The 25,202-nt window shown below is 45.9% G+C and overlaps 1 protein-coding gene across 4 annotated transcripts in view; it reads right to left on the bottom strand.

Moving 5' to 3' along the window:
• Positions 1-25,202, bottom strand: part of NTRK3 (neurotrophic receptor tyrosine kinase 3) — a 208,628-nt gene that overhangs the window by 124,018 nt on the left and 59,408 nt on the right. For all 4 annotated transcript variants that reach the window (XM_063169867.1, XM_063169868.1, XM_063169869.1 and 1 more), the window contains exons 5-11: positions 24,039-24,196; positions 21,655-21,797; positions 20,973-21,114; positions 18,561-18,857; positions 15,226-15,249; positions 14,368-14,438; positions 12,225-12,327 (exon numbers count right to left, since the gene is read on the bottom strand). In XM_063169867.1, the coding sequence (XP_063025937.1) occupies positions 12,225-12,327; positions 14,368-14,438; positions 15,226-15,249; positions 18,561-18,857; positions 20,973-21,114; positions 21,655-21,797; positions 24,039-24,196 (938 nt within the window). The remainder of the gene's footprint in view (positions 1-12,224; positions 12,328-14,367; positions 14,439-15,225; positions 15,250-18,560; positions 18,858-20,972; positions 21,115-21,654; positions 21,798-24,038; positions 24,197-25,202) is intronic.

Genomic DNA, 25,202 nt, shown 5'->3' with positions numbered 1-25,202 from the left:
CAGAGGTCCTGGAGCACGCAGAGCCTTGTGTGCACATTTAGCACTGACTTCTGACAGTAAAATACTTGAAAATGGCTCTTGAGGAAAGCACTCAAGGGCTGAGTTCAAAACTTAAGGTTCTCCACTAAGAGATGTTAGAGGATCCTGAATTTGCACAAAAGCCTGCTGGTTTTGGAAACCACAAGTTTTGTTTTTTGTAAAAACAAAAAAGAAATTTAAGGGTAAAACCTGATCCAGGGGTAGTGTATACATTTCTGCCACTGGTTAGAAAAACCAGGATTCATCCTTAAGGCACAGGTTCAGACAGCATGCTGCCTCCCTGCCTGCATCCAGGAAGGTTTCCAAAGGCAGGTATCAAAGCAGAGCTGCACAGCGACCAGGAATTTGAACTAATGTGCCTTTTGCAGAAGGAGAGCTTACACAGCTTTCTGCAAGCTGTCTAATAGCAGGTAAATAAATGCCAGGCTTTGCCTCAATGAAATAACAAAGTCAGGTATTAAAAAAAGAGAGGCACCTGGCAGGCATTCAAAGGCCCAGTAGCACATCCTAGTAAAATACTCAATCAACAAAATTTAACAGCACCTCTCTCCTCTTTTAGCAGGAAAGCAGAACTTCATTCCTGTCTGGCAGATTAACACAGAGCCTGCCCCTGAGGCTGGTCCCAAAACCCTCACCTGAGACTGGCAGAGCCCTTTGCTGGATCACCCAGAACCCAACACAGATTCCAGCTGCTCCACTGGGATGCGCTGAGGAGAAAGTGACTTTTTTTGGTGCAACCTGATCACAGGGGCTTCAGCAGAACTTAAATCAATGCCTTTACCTATACATATCAAAAGGTAGGAAAAGTGCCTTGCTTTACCCTCACAAGACCAGCTTCAACATGCCAGAGTGGAGCACTGTGCTCTGCTCATGAGGGGTTTTGGCACATGCTGACATCCCATTAACTCCAATAGCACCTTAACAGACAGCAGCAGCCAAGAGGCATTACTTGAAATCTTTAAGCAGACAGAATAAGCCCAAATTGCTCCTAAATACACCAGCAGCATAGTGAATTTAGATAAAAAAGAAACATACAGAAGACAATATGTTTTGTTATTAAGAATTAAATAACAATATATAAAAAAGAGGAAGAAATAGCTAAAAACCAGCTGCCCTGCAGCAGGAGGGTGGAATGGGATTTCTGCAGACATTCAGAAGTAAAAGGCTGTATCTAATTTCAATTTCTATCACAATTCCTTAGATCAAGGGAGATTGAGAACAAACAGGATATAGAAGAATTAATACTCCTTAAATATAATTAAAGCATAAACCAAAATAAAATAATTAAAACAGAGAGAAAGGAAATTAAATAATTGTTAAAACAGCTAAGAAAATTATTACTGGAAAATTCAGCAATATTTGCTCTCTTTGTCCCACACAGAGGAATAGACTTTAGCAAGATACTCTGAAAAACACTCAGCAGCCCAAAAGGCATGAAGTCTCATTTCCAAACCCTGCAGCCAATTTAGTTCCAGGCTGAGGAACTTGTCAAGAAGGCAGAAGCTCTCTAAATCTGTAAAGACTTTTCTCTTTATATACACATATATGCATAAAACTTGTATTTGTTATCCTGCCTGGTGTGAAGAATAAATTAATAAACCTAACTTTAAATTTATAGTGAAAAATCAAAGGAAAAAAATGTTTAAGAGGCTAAGTGATAGTGGAATCAAGAGGATGAAGCAGTTGGTCTATAAAAACAAATCATGCTGAACTACCTTCAATGCCTTATTTTCCCCTGATTGAATTACAAAATTAGTCAATGAAGACTGTAATATATTTGATAATGTCTCAGAGAAAAACTTTCTTGAAAAATTAATTCAAACTGGCTGGGATATGAGCACTTTCACAGTAATACAACAGTAAATTTGATTTACAGTGCTCTTCCCTGCCAGAGCCAGTCTGGGTGGCATAACTATGGCAGAGGTTTAAGCCAGTCTACATGGCAATATGTGTCTGTTTAAGGGATGAGGTGGGACCACCATAATTTCTGAAGCCACTATTGGTATGAGGCTCAGTGGCTGAGCAGAGCTGGTTCATTCCCAGTGGCTCAGCTCCCTTCTCCTAATTCAAGAGGCACCAAAGGCACAGGGGCAATGCATCCCTCAGCCAGCAAACACAGACAGAAGTAAGAAAACAAAGACGTAAACTTCAAAAACATTAAATAAAAAGTTTTGGTTGTAAATCACCAATTTACTGGGAGGCAGAAACGTGGAAAACAGTTAATGTCAGATGGGCTGGTGGTGACCACAGGCTGCTAACAGGTTATGAGCCTGCAGGGGAGAGCACAGAGGGACCAAGCTCTGCACAGGGAGGAGCTGTCCCCATCCAGCACTGGGGGACCAAACCTAGGGTAATCCTCAGCTCTTTTGGGTGCAGGGACAGGAGACTCCCACACACCAGGGAGCTTTAGCAAAAGGCAACAACAAAGAAATGTGATGGTGGTGATGGAAGGACTGGGCTGGGATAAAGGAGGGCTTGCACCCATGCCCTTGTTCAGCACTGCAGGAACAGCCAGCTGCAACAGCCCCAGGGATGAACAGCCAGGGGGATGGAGTGCAGAAGCATGTCCTGAGTTAACTTAAATAAACAGAGTGAGCAGTTCTCTGGCAGCAAGCTGCCCTGCCCCTGGTCCAGCGCCAGAGCACCTTTGGTGGCCAGCACAGAGACTCTGCACAGCACACACCCTCCTGAAAGGGCTCAGCAGCCAGACTCCCACCAGCAGCAGGAGTGTCTGCCCTGCCCTGACCATCCAGAGTTCCTCGCTCAGGCCTGCTGCAGCATCCCACTGCCGTGCGCACAGGGAGGGTCATGGGAATGTACCCAAAAACCAAATGAAAAATTGTCAGAGAAATTAAGAAATCAATAAGAAAAAATATTGATCCTAGACCATTGTTACCTCAAAATTATAGGTTTTTTTTTTTCTTCATACCATTACTACAGCCACTTTGGATAAAGACATGCTTTGCTATTTGCATGGACTATGCACTTGCTGACTGGGGAAAACTTGTCTCTGTTTTGCTCTTTCCAAAGCAGTGGAAGAACAGGAGCCCATAGGTCAGACTCATGGCATCCCTGAACACCAGGAGAGGGTGCCAAGAGGCTCCTGAGCAAGAGGTGAGGAGATCTGGCCAGCATCTCCTGCACTGCTGCACAGCCTGGGAGAAGGAGAGGCAGAAAGTGGCCCATCAGGATGAGCATCTCCAGGTCTGATTCCCATCTCTCCTCTGCATGGAGAGTGTCTCAGCCCCAAGGCAGCAGTGTCTTTACCTGCCTCCCCAGGTGCCAGCTCCACTCAGTGTGATGATTATTAAGCCCTGCCAACAGATATGAAACCAATGGACACAGGTCCACAGGCAAGCGCTTCGCAAGCTGCCCTGCTCGCAGGTTTTCATTATCCAGCTGGAAAATTGGGGATGTAACAAGAGTTCTCAGAGCACCAGGATGAAATTGCCTTGTCAGCAACAAAAAGGCCAGTTCAGGCTCCTGCAGGAGGAGGAGGAGGACAGAGATGGGCCAGGGAGCCCCTCGGGCACTGCCCACCCTGGAGCACTGTGGCACCAACATCTCAGCTCCTGCCCTGTGAATTGTACTGTGAAGAAAAAACAGAGTGAAGGAAAACAATGTTCTTCCTCTCACACTAATTCACAGCCTCTTGTCTCACTTTTGACTGTGTGAGGCTGGGAAGAGCTTATGGTTTGCTGGGGGGGATGAAGCATGGGCTGGCATGGAGAGAAGATGGAGGTTCTTACAGGTTGTTCACATGGAATGAGAAGTAAGTCAAAGAGATTTTAATCCAAAATCCAAGCAGGCACATCCTTTTTCTCTGCTGTATCTGTACGTTTTTTCACCCTCTGCAGTTTTTGAAGTTGTGCATTACTTTAGTTTGAGTGACATCGAAGGCAGATGTGGCAAAACCACCCACCCAGAGACTGCTCCTAAACAGGCATCTGATCCAGCATGGCTTTCTCACATTTCTGGTAGGGAAAACCCCTTGCTGGTCACAAAGTCAGGCCTTTCAGCAAGATCCAAGGGCAGCCAGCAGAGCCACACAACCTCCCCAACACCAAGGTGCATGTGATGCTGGGCTGAAGCGTGAGCATCCTCATGTGAAACAGTCCTTTCTACCCTTCCAGAAGAGGCTGGTAACTCCTGTGGGTGCAGGACCAGAGTAAAGCTTTTCTGGAGGTCCAGGTTCCAGCAGATACAGGGTGAGGGGCTGTGAGACACAGGAAATGCCCAGCTCCAAGCCCTTCTCCTGCCACAAGGCTGAGAGCAGAGGGGAGATCCTGCAACACAGCCTGGGTGTGGAGCAGAGCACACTGACAGCTGATGACAGGGCTGGGATGAGTTTTTGGGGTGTACTGGCATCATCCTCAGCTTGCTGCCCCTCAATCACCCTGACAGCAGCTGTGCATCATACACTGAATCCAAAGAAAGACCTGTGGCCAGTTTGGGAGACATCCTGACTTCCTTCCCTTAAACATAGGACAGGTTCAGAATAACTGACTATCCCTCTATTCTACTGCATTATCCAAGGCCATGGCTTAAATTGAAGACCACTGTCCCAAAAAGAAGCTGGATTACAACCCTTGCTCCTCAGACACAAAATATGAGCCTCCAAATGTGATTTATTTCTCCTGTGCACAAAATACTACCCAGCTGCTTTTGTGTACAGGCATTATCTTCTGGTCCATTGATTTTTAATAGCATGGTTGTAGATTGAAATTAGATGCCTGAGCATCCAGCTTCCATCAACAAATGCTAAATACTGGTGCTGCTGATGGAGGTTTTTGGAACTGTCCTGTACATAGATAGGCTCTCTATTGCACCCAAAGAAATAGAACTTGGAGATGGAACAAGCCCATTAGATCATCAGATGCTCCAGTGCTCTCTACAATTTGCTTCCCCAGTGCTTTTACCAGTCAAAGCTTGAGCAGCCCAGGTGACAGCTCTTATCTATTCCCTTGGGAGTTTATTCCACTGCCTCTGAATTTCTAGGCATTCCTTCAAGCACATTCATCCCAGGTTCAAAACCATGCAGCATTTTTCTTTTTCTTCTCTCCATTTGCCTTCACAGCTGCCCAAGGTTTCCCTCACCAATCCTGCATTTACATCACAGTCACCTGTCCCTTGACAAAGTGCAGAGCTCTCCTGCTCCAGGGCTTAAGGACAGAGTGACAGATCTCTGCACCCCTGGCCAAATACCACATAAATGAACAACAGTCCTGCAGCAAATCATGAGGAGGAAGAGGTGATAAACTCAGCAGAGACATCCTCCCAGAGGACCATTTATCAGCATTAGCAGCTGCAAAATCTTTTTCAAAGAATAGCTGGACAAGTGCAGTACAAACCGCAACTAAAATATTAATTAAAGTCTTTTGGTCCTTCCAACACTGCCCTGCACCTTATCAAAGGCACATCAAAGTTTGCATTCCTTTGTCTGGTCCTTGGCTGCCTGCAGAGGACAAGTTTTGTGAAGTTGGTGGGTCTTCATCAGATTTAGTTCTATTGGTTAAAAAAAATATATTATCCTGCACAGCACTACAAGGAGCAGCATCCCCAACACTGCCAATTTATCATGCTTTGCTGGTAGAAAAACCAATACTCTGAGACTGGAAAAGGGACATTTCAATTTAAAAAAATGCATTAAAAAATAAACGCCATTCTCTTTCCAGCACCTCAGCTGATGCTGGATCACAGGTAAGATAAGGGTCACTCATGCAGCTTTTAGTACCACAATGTGAAAAGTTTTTGTCAAAATATGGGAAGAGACCCTGCTGGTCTCCTGGGCACACACCAGCCCTGCCATGGGGTTCCTCAGGGTGAGTGGTGCACCCAGGGTCAAGCATCCAGCCAGGGAATGGAGCAAACACAGACACCCTGAATGAGGGAATCATGCACAGGGAGGAGCAGCCTGCAGGGATATGCTGTGAAGCAGGCTTGGGGTTTCTTGGGTCACCTGAACACCACTGAAATTTTTATTTTTTTTTTTTTCTGCTTTCAGCAGTGGCCTAAAAAAAGACACCTGGGTTTTGTGACAGCAACCCAAATGAATAATGGCTGGTCAGTGCACTTTGCATTTCCTTTATAAATAACCTATCAATACTTCTGGGAGTGGGAAAATGCTTTATTTCTAGATCTAAATAAATCCTGACTTTTTCTCCTGCAGGGTCACTCAATGCACCTGTCCAGCCAAGGGTGGCTCCCTGCCCCTTCAGACAGCACCAAGGAACAGTGTGACCTTCCAAACCTTCACCTGAACTAAGGGGCAAGGGGTGCAAGAATTTAACTGCTGGAGTGAGAGGGATCTGCCTTTGCAAAGAGGAGAAGGAGAAGCCTGTCACAGGCACAGCAGCTCAGGGGACAGGTGGGATCTCTCAAATGTTTGCCACAGAACTCAGGGCTTCATAGCAGCTGTCCCTTGCTGCCACCATACAGTTACAGGCTGCATGGCACAGCAGAGGGGAGACACCTCCCATAAAACCACTAAAGCAGGAAAAGATCTCTAAGATCATTAAGTCCAAACATTCACCTAACACTGTCAGTTCTACCACTTTATGTGTCCCTAAGTGCCATGTTGCTTTAATGATTAAATTTAACTTAACGAAGCATTTAAAAAATCCATGTTTTTTTCATGCTTCCAGGGACAGATTTCACCCCTTCTTTGAGTAGACACTTCCAATGCACGACCACCCCATCAGTGAAGAAATTGTTCCTAAAATCCAATCTAAACCTCCCATGGTGCAGCTTGAGGCCTTGTTCTCTTGACCTGTTACCTGGGAGAAGAAACTGACACTGACCCCCACCAGTCTACAACTTACTTTCAGCCAGTCATAGAAAGCAATATTCAGCAGCTCAAAGAGCTTTATGCTTTATTACCTTGAAGGCATTAAATAAATAAACATAAAAATAGCACAGCTTGCACTGCAGCAGAGCATAAGCAGGTATTTATAGAAGGGAGCCCCAGTGAAACCACATGCCCTTTCAATCCACTTCCCAGGCAAATAAACCCAAGTAATATTGAGGAGTGGAAGTATATCAAGGGTATTTGCAAACAAACTGAAGGATACCAGCAAGGAGAACCCCTGGATTCCATCAGTCCCATGCAGCTGCTCTGCTCGGATGTTTCAGGGGGCTCAGCACATCTCACACCCAGCTCAAGGAACACAGCAGCAATGGGTTCCCAATTCCAGCCCACTGCTCTGGAGAGCCATACACCCCCAAAACCCTGGAATTAGCTGTGGCTGCTGATGTATGGCTGTTTCTCTCCTGTGGCTGTGCCACATTAATAGTGCTTTGCTCTTTCTTCCTGCTCCCACTAGATGCCAGGATCCCAGGAGGAAGGAATGAAAGGACCCTGATCACAGATTTCTCCTGAGCAGCAAACCCTTGATGTGCAGGCTCTCCAAGCTGCAGAGGGTTTGTCCATGCCTATACAACAAATAATCAGGGGAGAAAAAAAAATTAATAAAATCAGTGTATGAGTACAGCCAGGCTTGGCCAAGGCAACATGGGACAGAATTAAGCTTCATCTGAAAGACAGATCATGGCTCTGATATATATATATATAAAAATAATACTCTCTCTATATATATATATAATAAAATATATATAATAAATATAAAATACATATATAATATATATAAAATATATATTATATTTTTATGTGTAGATAGATAGATAGATAGATAGATAGATAGATTTCCCCCCTTTGAACCTGTAGCAATAATTGCAGCATAATGAAAGAGGAAAAAAAAAAAGAAAAAAAACTAAAAAATAAATTAAAAATCTAAATCAACAAAAGAAAAAGCCAAGCACCCAAGATATGTTTACAGGAGCAGGTCCTCCTGAATTAGAACTCTGGAATTGTTCTGCAATCAACTCAGCGGACAGTAACCATCTGTTTATGGAAAAAAATGTTAATGGCCCCCAATCATAATCAAATAGGCAACTGCTTTAAGTACCTTTTAACTAACACTAAATTACAATGGAATGGCTCTGCAAGTATTTCTGACATCCACATGCACATCAGCAGTGCCAGCACTTTGATCAGGGCTATTAGAGCAAATATCAAATAAACTGATAGCAATGGGATTCCTGAAACATTACAGAAAGCGTGGGCAGTATTTGTTTACTGTTCATTCGGTTCTCCCCCACCTCCTTGCTGTTTCTGTTTATTCTGAAAGAAGACACATATATGCATGTGCACACACGTGCACACCACCCACCGCAGCAGGCCCTGTGAAAGCCTGATCCCTGCGGTTTTCTGTCCAAGGCTGAGCTTCCATGTGAACTCTCCAATGTCCAGAAAGCCTTGAGGTGTTTTTATCTGCAGGACATCACCTGAGTTGTCATTCTATTAAGTTCCCTTAATTCCATGGTCCCTGTAAAGGCGTCTGTAAGTCCTGCTCCCTCTCCTCTGGGTGGAACTGGCCAGCACACGCAGAAGCTGCAGCACAGAAAGGGGAAATGCAGGAAGGCAGAGCTGTGCACACACACTTGAGTGTGAGCAGAGAGGCAGCAGGATCACACGCCTTATTTCTTTAGGAAATCTGATTAAAAACCAATTGAGTCTTTGCCAGCTGTAACCAAGTCTGAACCATCAGCTGGCACTGACTCCACTCGAGGAAGAAAACCTTGTTTGGACAATGGAAGTAGTTTTTAATCTCAGAGCCTGGAAAACAGTTAATCTCAGCAAAACTACAAGTGCTCTTGTCTCTAGACTTTCTCCAGCACCTTTCTCTGCATATCTCAGCTAACTCCATTTGGTTTTTATTGAAGTTGTGCAGCACCAGGGATACATCACAGATATGCATGAGTACACATCCTTCATCCCCAGGCAGTTGCAAATGTAACAGAAAACAACTAAAAGGGGAATACATTTTAGTCCATCAACCAAAGTATTTACAGTCTCCATCACTGTGCCATCCAAACATTCTGTATGCCCCAGATCTTTTCTGTGCCATTATTATTCTTTCACAAAATTTAATTGTTCTTAGTCCTGGGACTTGCATGTGGCTTTTTTATTATACTACAAAATTTCATTTCCTGTCATCTGCTGAGATTAAACTTGGATTGGAAGATGCTGTTTACAAGGGTTGTAGTGACAAGCCTGACCCCAGGAGGTGAGGTGTAAAGCTCTCCCCTTTGGGTGGGCACTCAGGGAACATGGGACACTGGCCCCAGAGTTGGAGCAAGTAGCAACTGAGAGGAGGATATCAAGCTCCTTGTTCCCATGTGGTCTACCCCATCCCAAAAAAAAACATCCCCTTAGGACACAGAGTAAACCAAAGGAATTACAAATTTCAATGTATGGTTGGTAACACTCTTTTCTTTTTCCCACGTTAATACAGGGCTTTAAAAAGCATCCCAGCCCCTCCTCTGTATACAACACCCTTCAGCAAGTGGCTGCATTTCTGCAACTTCAACGAGCCTCAGTTTTAACATTCACATCTCCCAGTGGTTTTCGCTCCAGTGCCTCTCTCTTGCTCACTTTCCACACACAAAAAAGGAGCTTTGTTTGCCACTTCCCTGCCGCCTCCACCACCCCAGCTCCAGCGAGCTCCCAGCTCCCCCCAGCTGCCTCAGCCCACCCCTGTTCCCTCCCAGCCAGAGCAGCCAGAAAGGGGCTCTGACCTCGCCATGGTAATGAATGCCCTCTCTGGAGGGAGCAGGGATGGCCCAGAGCCAGGCTGGGCGAGCCCAGCTGAGGAGCACAGCGCGTCAGAGCCGCTCTCAAAGGAGCTTTTGTTGGTGCCAGAGCGCCAGCCCAGTGAGGCACGCTCAGCTCTGCAGGCTTCCCACCCTGGATCAGCAACAGGCTCTACTGCAGTGCTCCAAGGGTGTGCCACCAGCCAGAAGAGGACAAAAGTAGGCAAACCATCCCCTCAGAGTCCTCTCCCAGCACTCATCCCTCAAGCAACATCATCTTTCTTTCCACAAAGGCAGCTGGGGTGTTGGACGCTTGGTTCTAAGGTTGGTGGGCAATCCATCGGGCTGGCCCAGGGAGCCTTCCAAACTCAACGTGACATCCAGCTTTGTCAGTCCATGCTCACCTCTCTCGAGGAAATAAACCATCTGCTCAGCACTTGGAGAAGCAGAAGGAAAAAGATGTACTCAGAAAGACTCATGAGGTGCTTTAGGTAACATGTCCAACACGAGCACACAATGTTCTGCATCTGACAAAATCAACAGGAAAAACCTGCTCCTGCAGGCCTGCCAAGCTGGGATTTCAACAACAAGTGGCAATATATCAGCTGGCAACAAACAGCTCCTGAATCAGGGATGCACTTGCCCAAAAAGATTCAGGGTTTGGATTTTTTTTTTTTTTCTTAGTAAATGATAACACACTGGGTGCCACAAAGAATGTCTCCTGCCCAAGAGTTAACTGAGCAGATTTTGGGCAGTGTGAGTAGGCTATGGTGGTGCCTATGACAATTGTGACTCAATCTCACTGGTTTTGAAGATGTATTTATCTTCTGTTAACTCCATTTCTCCAAGCAAAGCAAATAAGACTTGTAGAAAATTTGCAGAGTTTTGGTTTCATATCAGAATTGGAAGAAACACAGCATGAGGAGGAAAGCAGACTTTTCTAGCTAAGTAATTTTGCCTCCATTAAACTTCACATACAAAGGCTCATTATGGCACACCCCTCTTGTTTCTGGGAATGCAGAATATCCACTGACATACTTATCCAAACACCTCTAAACACATACACACATCTGTTCACCAAGACTTGTTACTCACATTAGGCTCACTTCACTCCCCTTTGATTCTTCCACTGGAGTCAGATGTTACTTTTCCTTTTCATATTTATATCTCAAAGCTCCATCAGTGGCACATGCCCAAGCACTTCCAAAGTGTTCTGACAAATCCCTCCAGAAAGCACATAACATCATCCCAGTTTTACAGATGGGGAAATTAGAGCAGAGGCAGAGGTTAAGACAGCTAATTGCCTATGGCCACTAAGTGAGTCAGTAGAAGAGCTGGGAATTGATCCCAGGAACCATGTCTTCCATTCCTCTACTCCACCCACCAGTCAGTACACTCCACCAGATGGTTCTTATCATTGGACATATGGACTAAATATTCCTAAGTTGGTGTAGAAGATTCACTGTTTAATTAAATGTCCTGTCCTCTATCTCCATAGGATGCATAGAAGAAACTCCAGCCAGAATCCCATCTGGACCCACTCAGGAAATGTCTACGTGAAGAAAACAAAGCCCTAGGCAAGTGCAAGGAACATTCCCACACCTATCAACCTGCCCTGAAGCAGAGACCACAGCAAGGCCAGGAGACAGGCAGTGATTCTGGAGCCTTAGGAGAAGCTCATGTTTGTCAAAGCCTGGCTTCAAACAGTGCATGCATGAGCCCCCAGTCAGGCTGGGAACTACTTTGTCAGGTGAAGGCTTTTCCTTCAGCCTTCACCAGGCACCACCAACCCTGTCCAGCTGGAGATACCAGCAGAGTCACAAAAGGCAGATGGCACACAATTATCTGCTCCTGGCATTGGCTCTGTCTCACCACAGAGCTGGTGTCCCTAGGACAGAGACCAGTTCTGCCTGGCAAACATCAAAAACCTTCTCACTTCGCAGTCAGTATCAGTGACACTTGAAATAAATTTCTAAAGTTGTTATTCATGACAAAGAGGAGAAAACCAGGAGAAAACCTTTCATCAGAGAGTCATCAGAAAGTGACCTTCCACACCATTGCCTTCCCAGCATGGACATGAAGTGACAGCAGCATCTTGGTCCTCACTCAGAGATAGGCACAGGGTGGCTGCACCTGCCTTCCCAAGTGATCTCAAACGAATTTCACATCTTTCCGTCCCCCTGCACACCCTGTGCATCACCAACTCCGTAAAACAGATTTCACCCAAGACCCTGCTGTCCTGAACACAATGCAGGGCTGGAGGGAGCAGACTCAAAGCTCTCCTGGCCAACCTGTAGATGCAGTTATGTACTCAGAAGGAACACACATCCACACTTGTGCCCACAGAAGCTCACACAGGTGAGAACCACCAGCCCACTTGTCTCCATTACTCTCTCAACGAGCAGAAGAGGACTGCACTCCCTCCAGCGGGCTTTGCATTGTAGGAATAAAGCCACAACACCTTTCCACATGTGCTATAAGAGCCGGGCAATCCTGGAAGGTGCCTCCTGCTCGGGGAAGGCGGCTGCACCTACCTTTCATCCCAAACTTGGAGCGCCGGCCATACTTGTTGATCATAATAAAGAGCACGACCAAGAGGACACAAGCAAAAGCTGCCAGCCCAACCGCTATGGACACCTGGAAGGAAAAAGCCTTAGAGTCAACACAGAGGAATTCAGGAGTCTGAATCAGAAATACAACACCTCCTTGACCATTTAGCCTATCTATAGGCTCACGTGGATGCCATGGGACAGAGAGAGAGAAACAGCAATTGTTTCTCACAGCGGCTTGTGAGAATTTTTAGGGAGTTGTAAGGATGTGAAAACTTGTTAAGTATAAACAATCTGCAGGTGGTGTTTTTCTACTTTGTCTTTCTGTTCTTCTCAAGGATGGTGTATGAGGAAGGTGTTTTTGTTAGCTAGCCAATCAAATGGAATCTATTGTATCACTCTATAAAAACTGTGGTTCTCTTGAATAAAGCCTTCTTTGCTCTTTCTACAACACAGCCTCCCGCCTGTTCCTGTGTCATTCTCAGTGCAAGAGTGACAGCCTCACATTATCTGTGCACCTATATAGCTGTGATATCCACAGCTACAGCCCTGTGGATATCAGCTATGGAGGAAAACACAAGCTAAAGCAGCAGGGCCCTGACACAGCTTGGAGGCATTGCAAGCTTTTTGCAGGGCTGGGAGGTCTGGGATCTTGCCATCAGTGATGCTGTTCTGGTACCAGGTTTTCCCAGCCTCTCACTCCATATATCTTCAGGAAAAAAGGCCTCTGCTCCAATGCCTGGGCTCTCCCTTCACTGCATCACATCACAAGCCTCCATTCCTGACATCAGCTCTTTGCCATGACATCACAACACTGAAGCTATTCAAAGCTCAGCCGGGAGCACAATTCTGCCTGCATCCAAAAATCCCTCAGGACAGAGTGAGGGAAAACAACACAACACAAAGAGAAAACAGAAGAAATTAAGTAGAACTAAGGAGTTTTTCCTTGTAAAACATCCGAGTTTTCCAAAGGAATCTAACAATTCCCTATTGATTGTAATTTTACAAGTAAATATTTATAGTAGAGCAATGTCCAAGCCCTTCACTGGAGCTGTGGTTCCACTGTGGCAGTGTACAAGCAGGGAAAGAAAACCTCTTTGCCCTAAAGGGTTTGCCATGCCAGGCTCATTTTAATATTTATGAATATTTATTCCTTCCAGTCTTTGCTCAAAATACTTTTTATTGCATTGATGTAAACAACAATTTCTCTGGCATGTGTCCAATTGTTCTGTACTAGGTCTTGTGATGCATTTAGACTGCTTCCTTTTACAAAACTGTATTCTGCTATAATAGAAAATACATCATTTAACTAAGAAGAAGTAATTTCATTTTGCAATCCTTTTCCCCGCTCTCGGTACATTTGTTATAATATTTTTAAATTTTTATTTTACACTCTATTTTCATCCCCAGTTTGTTTTCTGTGCTTTATATTTAATAATCAGTGCACATTATTACCCCAGCCTTGCTGTTCAAAGCTTCCACTTCAGTTAAAGGAGGTTTTCTGTTAGATGAGAACTGAAACCAGGGTGGACTGAGTTTTGCTTATTCTTTTGACACCTCATGGATTTCAGTATCTTAAAACTTTCACAGAATTAGAGCAATTGTGTAATGTGCTAATTTTTTTTCACACTTTTTTCTTCTTTTTTCTACTAGGATTCAGCAGAAGAAAGACAATGCTGAGCTCTGATAAACCCTAGACTCACTTTCCTTTTTCATTTTAGGCATGTCCTACACAGCAGGAGAGAGGGCAAACAGACATTGACAGAATTGAACCAAACCAAACCCAGGTCCCTCACCAGGGTAATCTTAACAGATCAATAACAGTCCAAAACACACAATTTTCCTGCTTGTTTGTTCTCTGGGTGCCACTTTTTAAGAGTGAGAATTCCTGACCCTGCCAGCAGAGACTTCACAGGATGCCTTATTTTCAAAGGGTTCCCTGGTTCCACACTGCAGACCCAAGAGGATCAGATGGTTTGTGTCAGTATTTTACCGGCCCAACACAAGCCACAAAATCCTTCTGATTGTTGTTCGAGTCATAAAGGAAGAGGTTTCCCTTGCAAACATCTCAAAACAGCAGAGAAATACAAATACTGAGCAGTTCCGTAGAGAAGAGACCAGGACTCACCCCAAAAGTGTCCTCCTCTGGTTTGTGGGTCACAGTGATGGGTGGGGTGGGACTCACTTCATAATCACCGACTGAAACCAAAACACCAGAGACAGAACACTCAGTGTGGCTCCCGTGGGACTCCCAGCACATTCCAGCAGCAGTGCCTGACCTAAGGAGATTTGGTTCACCCCTAGAAGAGGCTGAAACTTTCTGTTCCAGAAGGCACAAATCAACCATCAGAGAGTTCCCTTTCTCAATCAGCAGAGAAAACACAGACCAGCACTATGCTGATGCTGTTCCAGCCTCACAAATGAGAAACATTTGGGTGCCTGGTGTCCTGGAATAGGTTCCCACCACCCTTGAGCTCTCCTCCTAGCTTTCAGAAATCTACTCAGCTAAGTGGGGTTAAAACACAACTGACCCCAGCAGAACTTGATCTGAGCAAAGAGTAAGCTGAATGCTTTTTGTGGTGTGTGGTGTTTTGGGAGGGGAGGGAAGAATCTGCTGAAGAAACATGACAGAATTGAGTCCTGCTTCTCATCCCAGCCCACACCAGAGAGATGTTGTTGTTGGGGACAGCCAATCTGCATGAAATTAAGATCCCTTTTGCTAGAGCACAACCAACCATCATTTGCTTTACAGGACCTTCTTTGGGAACCACAAGAGGCAGATGAACAACTCCTGGTCTCCTGAGATTATCAAGCTGGTCACAAGCTCCCCCAACAATCTTGTTCATGCACAGGGAAGCCAGGGCTGTGTGCAGCCTCCACCAACATGCCTCTGGCTTTCTCCTTTTTGCTATGTAAATCACAGAGGGGAAGGGGAAGCCACAGAAACAAACCAGCCACAGAATTCAAAAGGCAAGGAGACACTTACTTGAGACAAAGCTGTCCGTACTCTCTGTGGGAAGGACAAAGAGAGAAGCAGCACAGTTAGCAGCACAGCAAAGGGAGAGGGGTCTCCTTCCCCACCCACTTCAGATATCCTCCAACCCAAAGAACCCAGGAAAAAAACTTCTCATATTTTTTCCTCTTGGGCAACTGTTCCTGGAAATTGCAGCAGATTTGCCAGCAGGACATGCTGGAGATCAGGATGGAGAACCTTGAGCTGAAAGAGGAGGGGAGGGATACTACTGTGAGGCCAAAATGGAGAGCAAGTAGCACTTTTGAATGACTGGTAAACATCCCTGCTTTCAGCAAAGCTCAACAGACACACAGGGCTCTACAGGATGGAGGTGGAGGGGAGAGAAACAAGTTTTGCCTTGCATGGCAGTGTGCACCCATGGATAAAATCCTTCAAGGATAAGGAACAGCTCCCATGGAGGAGAGCCCAGCTTGGGGCTGGGAGTTAGAGGAACCTCCTGTGACCTGCTGTTGATGAGCCACTCAGAACAGGTGATAGCTCCTGAACTGGACAGGGAGGCTGTGGCTGTCCAAGAGCTGCCTCTTGCCCGAGACAAGCAGAGCAGGCCCTGCTGTCAGCTCCAGTCCATTCAGCAAAGCTCCTCCAGCTCCAGAGGTGGCTGAGGCAGACAGTGAGGCCTAAAGCCCTCGGTGACACTCGGTTTACACAGAGTGAGAATCACGTCAGCTTCCAATCCGCTCGCCCGTGTAAGAAACTGAGCCTGATATTAACTGGATATTAACTGGAGTTTGCACAGCTTTGCTGGCAGAGGAGGATGCTGGAATGCTCACACTGGAGCAAGGGTGAGGTTTGGAAGGGGAGTGTAAAACAAACCCCAGGTGACAAACATGGCTTTCCAAACCAGGGGGAAAAACCTGAACAAATATTTTTGTTTTCAGTCAAGCAAAAGAGTAACTTTCCTTGGCTTTTTCTAGCAAGAGGAAAAGAAAACAATATTTTATTTGGAGCCTTTTTCTTCTCTATTAAGGCAGAGTCTAGTCATAAAATTCTTGCTGCCTCTACATTTTCCCCTTTCCATTTTTCTCTGCTGGACTAAGCAATTTCAACAGAAATGCACAAAAAGGTTCTTTTTCCATTAAACCCTATTTTTCCAAGCATAAAAAATAGCCAAGGAATTTCAGCCAACTTCAGTTCTGCGAGAAGTTCTCAAAGAACTGAACACTCATCACAGGTACATTAACTTCTGTGGATTAAATAAGGAGTTGCTAGCCTGTGGCAGAGATACCAATGACAACATGCAATGAGATTTTTACAGGAAATTACATAAATCTGTCCTGGGAGCCACTGCCCTGCAGCATCAGAGAGAAGGCAGATATGACATGTCCCAGATCCCAGCTTCTAACAGCACCTTGCTCCTCTCAGCCTGGAAAGCAGAGTGTGGCCTTTTACCAATGAGAGGTTTTTGACCAGGGAGTGCTAAAATCCATGGTCATTGTTCCTTTTCTATGCTGACAAAGTCTTCCAGGCACTGTGCTTTCATTAATTAATTAAGAATAATAATCTCACCCTGGGTAGTGACAGCAAAGCCCTTGCATGTGTGAATTGCTGTAAGCAACAAGGGGTTTGAATGAGCCACGCTGGGGAACCTTCAGTGTGTGGCATTTTCTGAAGGAATCTACCTTCAAATGGGAAATTATAAACGTCAGCTGCAGTGAATGTATGTGCCAGCTGTGGTAGTGGACGAAGCAACAAGCTTCAAGGAAAGTAAATTACATCCTGCATTGGGCTGACAGGGTCTGCCAGGGTGAGGAATGGCTTGGGACTTTGGATCAGAAGAAATAAAGGAAATGGGTCAGCTGCTGCTGAGAGATGGTTCATGGTCAGTAAGCATCCCACACCAACATGAGCCATGAGTGGAGCTGCATTCACAAGGGCAATATTTTACATGTATTCACAGAGCCCCATTCTCCCAGAGCCCCTAACACAAGATGCTCTTCAAACATCAATGTGCTTTTCCACACCACAGCGTGGCTCAGATCCCTTTCCAAATTCAGCTTTCCAGAACAGCATCTCTGCCTCCCTTTCCTGCAGGTCCAGCACCTACTTAGGAGCTGCCCTCGTTTCACAGATGGGGAAATTGAGTCTCAAAGGTGGGACCTGACAGAGCTGAGACTGCAAACCTGTGTGCCTTTCCTCACCCACCTACATTTGATAAGCTCTTCTGCCCTGACAGAAGGAAACATAAATAGGTCAGATAGTCAAACAGGGCAGCATCCTTGAAGTCAGAATACAAATTTTCCACTCCCATCCATATCAGCTCATTTGTTCAATTGTCAGATCTTCAAGGCAGAGATTTGGGTTTGCATTTATGATATTTGACCTGCGGGAAAACTCTGTGTACATATATGGTGTGATATAAATAATAAATGAGAGTACCGTTGGTATTTTGCTATATTTAGCAAACGTCCTATTTTGCTGGATTTTCTTGGGCTGCAGGGGCCAATTTAGAGCTGCCACTTTCTCATGGCATCATTCCTGAAGGCAGCACAGAGATCTTAACTCCATGATGGCCAGCGTGGTATTTCACTGTCAGGGATGCTCCTACAGAGCAGACAGGCCAGCACAGAAGTCTCTACAGTGCTTCCCAGAGATGAATCTTCATATCCTCAAATGGATTTTTTTTTGCACTTTAGCTGTGAATCACCAGGGAGTGCAACAGGGAATTCCAAGCAATCAGTTAAGAAATCCCAGCAAACTGATGCAAAGTGACTAATTGAGCTGTCGCATCTTTTGTAGCCCTGTCATCCTGGAATTGCACATATTGCATTTGGAAAGAAAACAATCCTGACACCGCTGCATCCAGCTTTAATCATTTCACAGATGCAAGCTGGAAGTAAAAGAAACAAAGGGACAGGCTGCATCACTTCAAAGGCTTTTCCTTTCTACAGCTTATGACTACCTCACAGCAGAACACTTTCTCTAGAAAAAATTCAGCAATGTCTTTGGGGCACACAAAAGGAAATCCAAAATAATTGGGCAAATTTACATCCTCTTCCCAGGGAAATTCCTAAAGGTCTTTAAATAAGTATATAAATACACTGCAGAATATGCTACAAAATAAAATGATCTAAAGCAGTTAGCACCTCTCCCAGCACTGAGGAGTTCATGTGACACCATTTTGGAGGAAAATCATACTGGCCAGAAGAAGAGGCTGCCAGGGGTCACCTCTTCCAACCTGATGTTCAGACAAAGCCAGCTGGGGTTGCCAAGGCCTTGTTGAGGTGCAAGGGCCATAGCAGGACCTTCAGATTGCAAGGAGCCCTGATGAGACAAACTGAATATCCTACCTGGAAAAGGCTTTTCAAGGAAGTGTCCTTTGATGGTTTGGTTGGCTGAGCCCAGCTGGTTGGTGGCCACGATGGTGTAGTTGCCATTGTTGTAGTGGGTGGGTTTGTTGAAGAGCAGGCAGCCCTCAGACACCTCCCCTTGCTGGTAGAACTCCATGCGGATGATCTCGGTCTCGCGGAGCACCTGGCCATTGTGCAGCCAGTGCAGGGTGGGAGCTGGGTTCCCGTGCACTGCAAACGCAATGCAGTGGTCCATGTGCAGCACTGGCTCCTCCAGAGTAAGGATGCGAGGGGGATCTAGCAGAGAGAAACATGGCAGGCTCACAGCAACCTCCACCCAACGCCACCACTCTGTGCACACCACTGAAAACCTCCAAAACCACTTGAGCCTTCTACTCTTCCCATGGATGTCTGGAAAGAAGCAGTGCTGTCATCAGAACCTCTCCATCCTCCCTCAAAGGAGGGTCTGAGCCATGGCCAGGCCTCTTGGCCTTCCAAACTGGGGTATAAATAAAAGCCAGGGATGGAAATTTCACCAGCCCAGAAACAATTAAGCTCAAACTGTCCTGTCAACATCTACTGCTGCTCTCCTTCCCCCAGGGGATCCTGGGGAGACTGGCTGTCCCCGTTAAGGAGGACACAGTGACGTAGCACTGCTATATTACATTACAGATGTGCAAGGTGCCCGTGGGAGGTCTCCAGTCACACAGAGCAATTCTGGATTGCATAGCTGTGGAAGCAAACATCCCTCAGAGACTGATTGTCCTTGGGGGCTTTGACTGCCTGAATATCCCAAAGGAGTTCTCACTCGCCGAACAGCCTCCAGGGGTGTTTTAATTAAAGGGAGTAGAGTGGGAGAGGGATGAGAAAAGCAAAAACTCCACCTGCAATTTATTGCATATGCACTGTCTTCCCCTTGGGACACGCCGAGAATTCAAATGTTGCTCTGCTATAGCATCTGAAACCCCATTTACAACGCCTACACCTAAGGTCCCAAACCCCAAGGCTGGCAAGGTCTGAACTAGAAGAACAAGTTTTGTGCAAAGATACATGACACAATGATGTATGTCTTCCCTAAAACTCTCCTTTTCCTGCTGCCATCCAGCTGCAAAGACATTCGGCATCCACGAGGAAGAAAACCAACATACCAAATTTGACCCATCTTCATGAAAAAAGACAGCGAATATTTAAGTCATGAAGCTGACAAAAGAGAAAAATGTGCAGAGCTGGTTGGAGCTCAGCAAAATTCCCCCAGCAGCACCCATCTACCCTGAACCACAGAGTCGTGTCCCAGCCACCCTCTCTCGTTCGCCAGCCCAGATCCGCATGTGGCTTGTTCATATTTCCTGGCAAGGGGATTCAAAACAGGCAGCCACCTACATGCACAAACCCAGATCTTTCCAGTGTAAAATCACAGCCTGACTGATGGCTCTGTGCAACAAGAGCAAGGGTAGCAGAAACTGTCAGCAGCTCAGAGGATTTCATGGATGAAAATAAGCATGGGCATGGTGCTGTTGAAAGGGTGGAGGAACAGATGCTAAAACACCGTGCAAAAAACATCCATCTGCTGACCAGTCAACTCTGAGCTGGGCTGAGCTTTAATTACCTCCATCCTTCAGTCCATCAATAGCACTTATTGGAAGGAAGATGAAAGTAGTAAAGCATCACACAGGATGAATGGGTTTACCAAGAGTAGCCAGAATCCCACAAGGGTCTCTGCTCTACATGGCAAGGTTGAGGTGAGGGACTGATTTTCAAACTACAGAGTAAGGGCAAATATTACAGACACAGCAAAATAGAGCAAATCTCAGCTGCTTGAGACCACAAAGCTGTGTAAACTTCCTTTTAAGGTCAGGGGTTTGTTATATTAGAAAGCACAAAGAAAGTTGAGCTACTTGCAGATAAAAGTGAACAGTTCAAATTTGACACGTGCACATTTATATGACATTTGAAGTTTAACTTTGTAGGATCTGACCTGAGAAAAAACCCTTACATTCCTGAAATTAGTGGCAAGGTTTAAACTGTCTTTAGCGAGGGTGCCATTGAACCTTCATAGAGCACCAAGACAAGAAACTTTGCTTTTGTTAAGAGATTTTTAGTCCCTCTATGGCTTTCCTTTAGTCTGTTGAATATTCCAATACACAGGCAGGAAATTCCCACCACCATCACTGTGGCACTGCTATTCCTTCCCTGTTCTTGTGCTCATTTCTGGATTAATGGAGGCATCAGGAAAGCAAAATTACTGACATTTGAGAGGGAGATCTGTGTGAGGATCCACCTCCAGCTCAGCTCCTCCTAATCTTCACACCCAAAACCAGTATGACACAGGTAGCAAGTGGCCATGCATTCAAGCAGCTCCCAGGGCAGCCCCTCTGGACTCTGCATGGACAAGGGCTCTCCACTGGTACTTACAGTAGACAGTGAGCAGCACACTGGCATTGCTCATCCCCACCACGTTCTCAGCAATGCAGGTGAGCAGGAATCCATTGTCCTCACTGGTGACGTTCACCAAGGTCAAATTGATGGCATGAACATTGGTCCAGTTGAGGTTGGTCTAAAAATCCCAGAGAGAAATACAGACAGAAATCAGTGTCTGGTGGGTCCTTTCCTCCCCTCTACTAACCCCAGAAAAGGAGCATCACAGTTTCCATGTGAGGAGGTCTCCAAAATCCAAAGACAGAAGGAAGGTATTTCCTCACCTGATCAAACACAGCAAATCTTGTAAATACTGGGAAGGGGACAGCCATGGCATTGTAGCACTGATAAACATGGCCAGCCTCTAGAAAATCTTACTTAGCTATTGCAAACAGGTCATTTCACTGGAGTTCCATCAGAAGACACATGAGTTCATTCAATCAGGGAGCACTGAGCTCTGAAGCTCTCTCATCTTCACTTTCTGACCATACAGAAGGAAGGTTTTGCTCCCTTCTGGGAATTCCCTGCTTCTCATGTGGATAGATCATGGCTTCAACTTTCCTTTGGATGCAACAATTTCTCTTTTCTCAAACCATCCGCCCTGCATGCGCTGGCCTGGGAAACCCTGGGGGCTGCTCTGGCAGAGGCACAGGCAGCACTGGGGTGCTGCAGCCGCTACCTGGTGGGTGTTGATGGAGTGGAGTTCAGCCACTGTCCAGTCCACGTCCGGCAGCGGCGATCCTGAGCCGTTGCAGGTGATGACCGCGTTCTCCCCTTCCCGCACCGTCAGGTTCACGTGGCTCACACTGATCTCAGGAAGATCTAGAGGAGCCAAAAAAACTGCTCAGGTCCGGGGCAGAATTTTCTACATCCAGGAACAGGAAGCGTGCAGACCCAGATCCCACCAAGCTGTTTTCCAAATCAACCTCCAGCACCCTGAGATGAGTAGTATGAGGCAACAGAATGTCTATGCCCTACCAAGAAAAGGAGGGGTGTTGGACATTGGACATGTGGCAGCTGAGCAGACCCTCTCATCAGCTTTGAATCCAAAAGTTGCTGTCCAGTTCTGGCCACTCTTTCACACAACTCCCATACCCATCTCTCTACTCCCACGGAAGCTGCTCACGAGGCCAGTCACCTGGGATGAGAAAACTGTGTATGCTGAGAGAGGATCCAAGGCATCCCCACCCACAGGGACAAGGCACAGAGCACTCAGCATTCCAGGTGAAGGAAGTGTCCCTGTAATTTATAACAATCAGGAAAAGATGACCAAGGATGTGTCCTCATATTAACTGCAGCTCTCCTAATAGAAGGTGCCCTTGTTCTTCCTCAGTGGTAGCAGAGGGATTCACTGATTTATGGTGGCTCTGATTTACACCAGTTCCTTGCTTGCTGCCACAGGCACCAAATATCCTTGTGATGTGAAACAAGACAGTGCTGATGGCAAGAAGGCCAAAGAGTCTTCTTGAATAGGGGAGGTTTTCAGAGGCAAATTGAGCAAGAAGGGCAGGAGGAACTGACCAGTGGTCCCATCCCATCATAGGGCAGCAGCATCCATCATGCCGAGGCAAAGTCATGGATGGGGACACACACACCCTTTCATGGCCATCAGAGAGTGATACCAGGAAGGAAGGAGTATTGTACTGATTAGGGTGATGCCAGAAGAAAGAAAGCAGCAGTCAAAACCTGGTAAAGCTGCATAGGTGGCAGGAATAAGGGAGAGGGAGATGGGAAGGACATGTATGTTCTTCTCCAGAATGAGCTGGTACCAAACATGGCCAAACCAAGCCATGCCTGCCCTCAGCACCAAAGGACAAGGATTAATAAATATCCCTGGAGTCTTAATGCTTGAATACAAGGACTCCTCTGGAGGTAAGCAGACCACTGTGGCTCCCTGCCCTTCCAGGAGTTTGCATGGTCAGGGGAGATGCTTGCCCTGCACACCAGCACATTTTTTCTCCCAAATCAGCACCCTGCTGTCCCCTATAGTCTAATGCCACCATTGATGGAGCCATCTCTCCTCCTCTCCCTGATCCCTAAGGATTTTTTTGTTGTTGTTTAATCCTTGCAGCTTATTCATCCCATGTGGGGCGGAAATTACAGCGCTCTCAAATCTTTTTAGTTCATCCACACAAAGGCACACTTTGGCCAATTTCCAGAGCTTAAAGGGACAGGGTGAACTTGGAAAAAAAACCCAAAAAAACAACTAACCAACAAAACAACAAAAAAACCAAGTCATGCAAATCTAAACGTGCATGCTGTTTGTCTACTACTGCTACAAGCAACAAGCCCAAATCCCTAGTACAGAGGATGATTATAAAAAAAAAAATCTGGTTTTCCTCCTTTTTTCAGCCTGTGAGTTTGACAGCTGCTTGTGTACAGACAGTTTAATTGCTCTGTGGAAGGTACATCTCTTTTTCCTTACTCTGCAAGGGATGCTTTCCAGTAATAGCAATAGCAGAGCAAAACCTGACACCAAACAGGCAGCTGATGTGTGAACAAGGTGAAGGGAAAAGGGATAACTATTGAACATGCCTCGTGTTGCTCCTGGGGCCGCTGGACTCTTTTAAACATCAGCAGGAAATAGAAAGAGATATAAAGTCACTTCTGGCTCTTCCCTACAGATATGGGATTTCAATTGAAAAATAAAACAAAAGAAAATGAATAGAGACATGTATTTCCTAAGAGTAATTACAGAAGATTCTGTGTCAGTGTCTTTTAACAATATGCTGCTTCTAGGATTCGTTAGGCACAGGAAGATGTGCATGAAACAGCTCTTTTCAAGACATCACACAGCCTCACTACAGACACTTTGTCAGGCAGCAGCATTGCAGTGAAGAAAATGCCCCAAATCACCCAATATCTTTCATAAGCACATTAATAGCAGCCTCACATTTACCCAGATATTCTATTTTTAATCTACAAACTATCCCAACCAGCTTCAACCTTCTTGTTCTCAACCACATCATTGAGATCCTGCTGCCTCAGGCTGCTGAAGCTGGGCTGCTGGGTTGTTCAGGAATCCCTCCTGGCCTCCCTCATGTCCATCCCAGGGATCCTTACCACACTGGGTGATGTTCATCTCCTTCAGGGTGATGATGGCTGCATCCATGGTCATGCAGTAGAGATCCTGGTACTGCAGGTTTGCCTCGCTCTTCTCCTGCCAGAGCTGGATCCAGCGGATGTCACAGCTGCAGTTGAAAAGGTTCCTCTCTAGTCTCCTGTGGGCAGAGAGAGGTGAGAGAGGATGGTGGGATGGGGAAGGATGAGCAAAGCTGCCACCTGGCTCTGGGATCCCCAAGGAGGGCAGCCACCATGCATGTGTAAAGCTGAAGTAGAATCTTCTCTGCGTTATCCACCTGGGGTCTTCTGGCACTTATTGCTCCTGTCTTTGCCACAGTCACACATCCCTGCATTCACACAGTCTCCTTCATGAGTGTACACAAGGTTTTACATCTCCCAGGGCAGCACAAAGACACATTCACTCTCACCACAAGATCTGCACTACTATGGCTTGGTCCCACTGTCACCCAGACACCCAGAAGATTCACCCCTCAGCAAAGGAGCAGACAGCTCTCTACTGCCCTAAAATATCAATTTACACCTTCAAATCCCACCTCAGTGGTGGTCCTAGACTCTGCTGGGCAAAGCACAATCCAGGCCCCCACAAGCACTCAGAGGAGCTGGCAGCTCTTCTCCCAAGTTCCTTGTACAAACACAGGCTCCTGGTGACCCAGAACACAAGCTAATGTGCAGGGGAACATGCATTTTAATCAAATCAATCAGCACTGTGCTGAGACCCTGCTGACCTGGCCAGGAGAAATGGAAAAAAGCACTGCCTTTAATGTACTTCATTTAAACCACACTTACACATAGCTTATATACCAGGAATGTTTATTATAATTGATTTTCCAACCTATTAACCATTTCATTTACATTTTTAAAGCTCTGCAGGTGTCTGTGGACATGCAAGAAGGCCAAGTCCCAGCAGAGAGAATAGTCCAGAGCTCAGCCAGGGCTGAGCTACCAACACTGGTTGCAATAATTTGAGCAAAATTAGGAGATAGAGCCTGAACAAACAAAATATCTCCCCACACAACTGCAAAGCAAAGAAAGTTGGGATCAGCAGTGCCAAAGATGAGTTCAGTCACCCCAAAGCAGAAGGGCATCTCCAAAGGTCAAACCATTGTTTCACGTGATATCTAGATCTCCTGTCATACAGGGGAA

This window comes from Melospiza melodia, chromosome 15, assembly GCF_035770615.1.
Source record: "Melospiza melodia melodia isolate bMelMel2 chromosome 15, bMelMel2.pri, whole genome shotgun sequence".
NCBI lineage: Eukaryota > Metazoa > Chordata > Aves > Passeriformes > Passerellidae > Melospiza > Melospiza melodia.
This window is presented reverse-complemented; position numbering and strand designations above follow the sequence as displayed.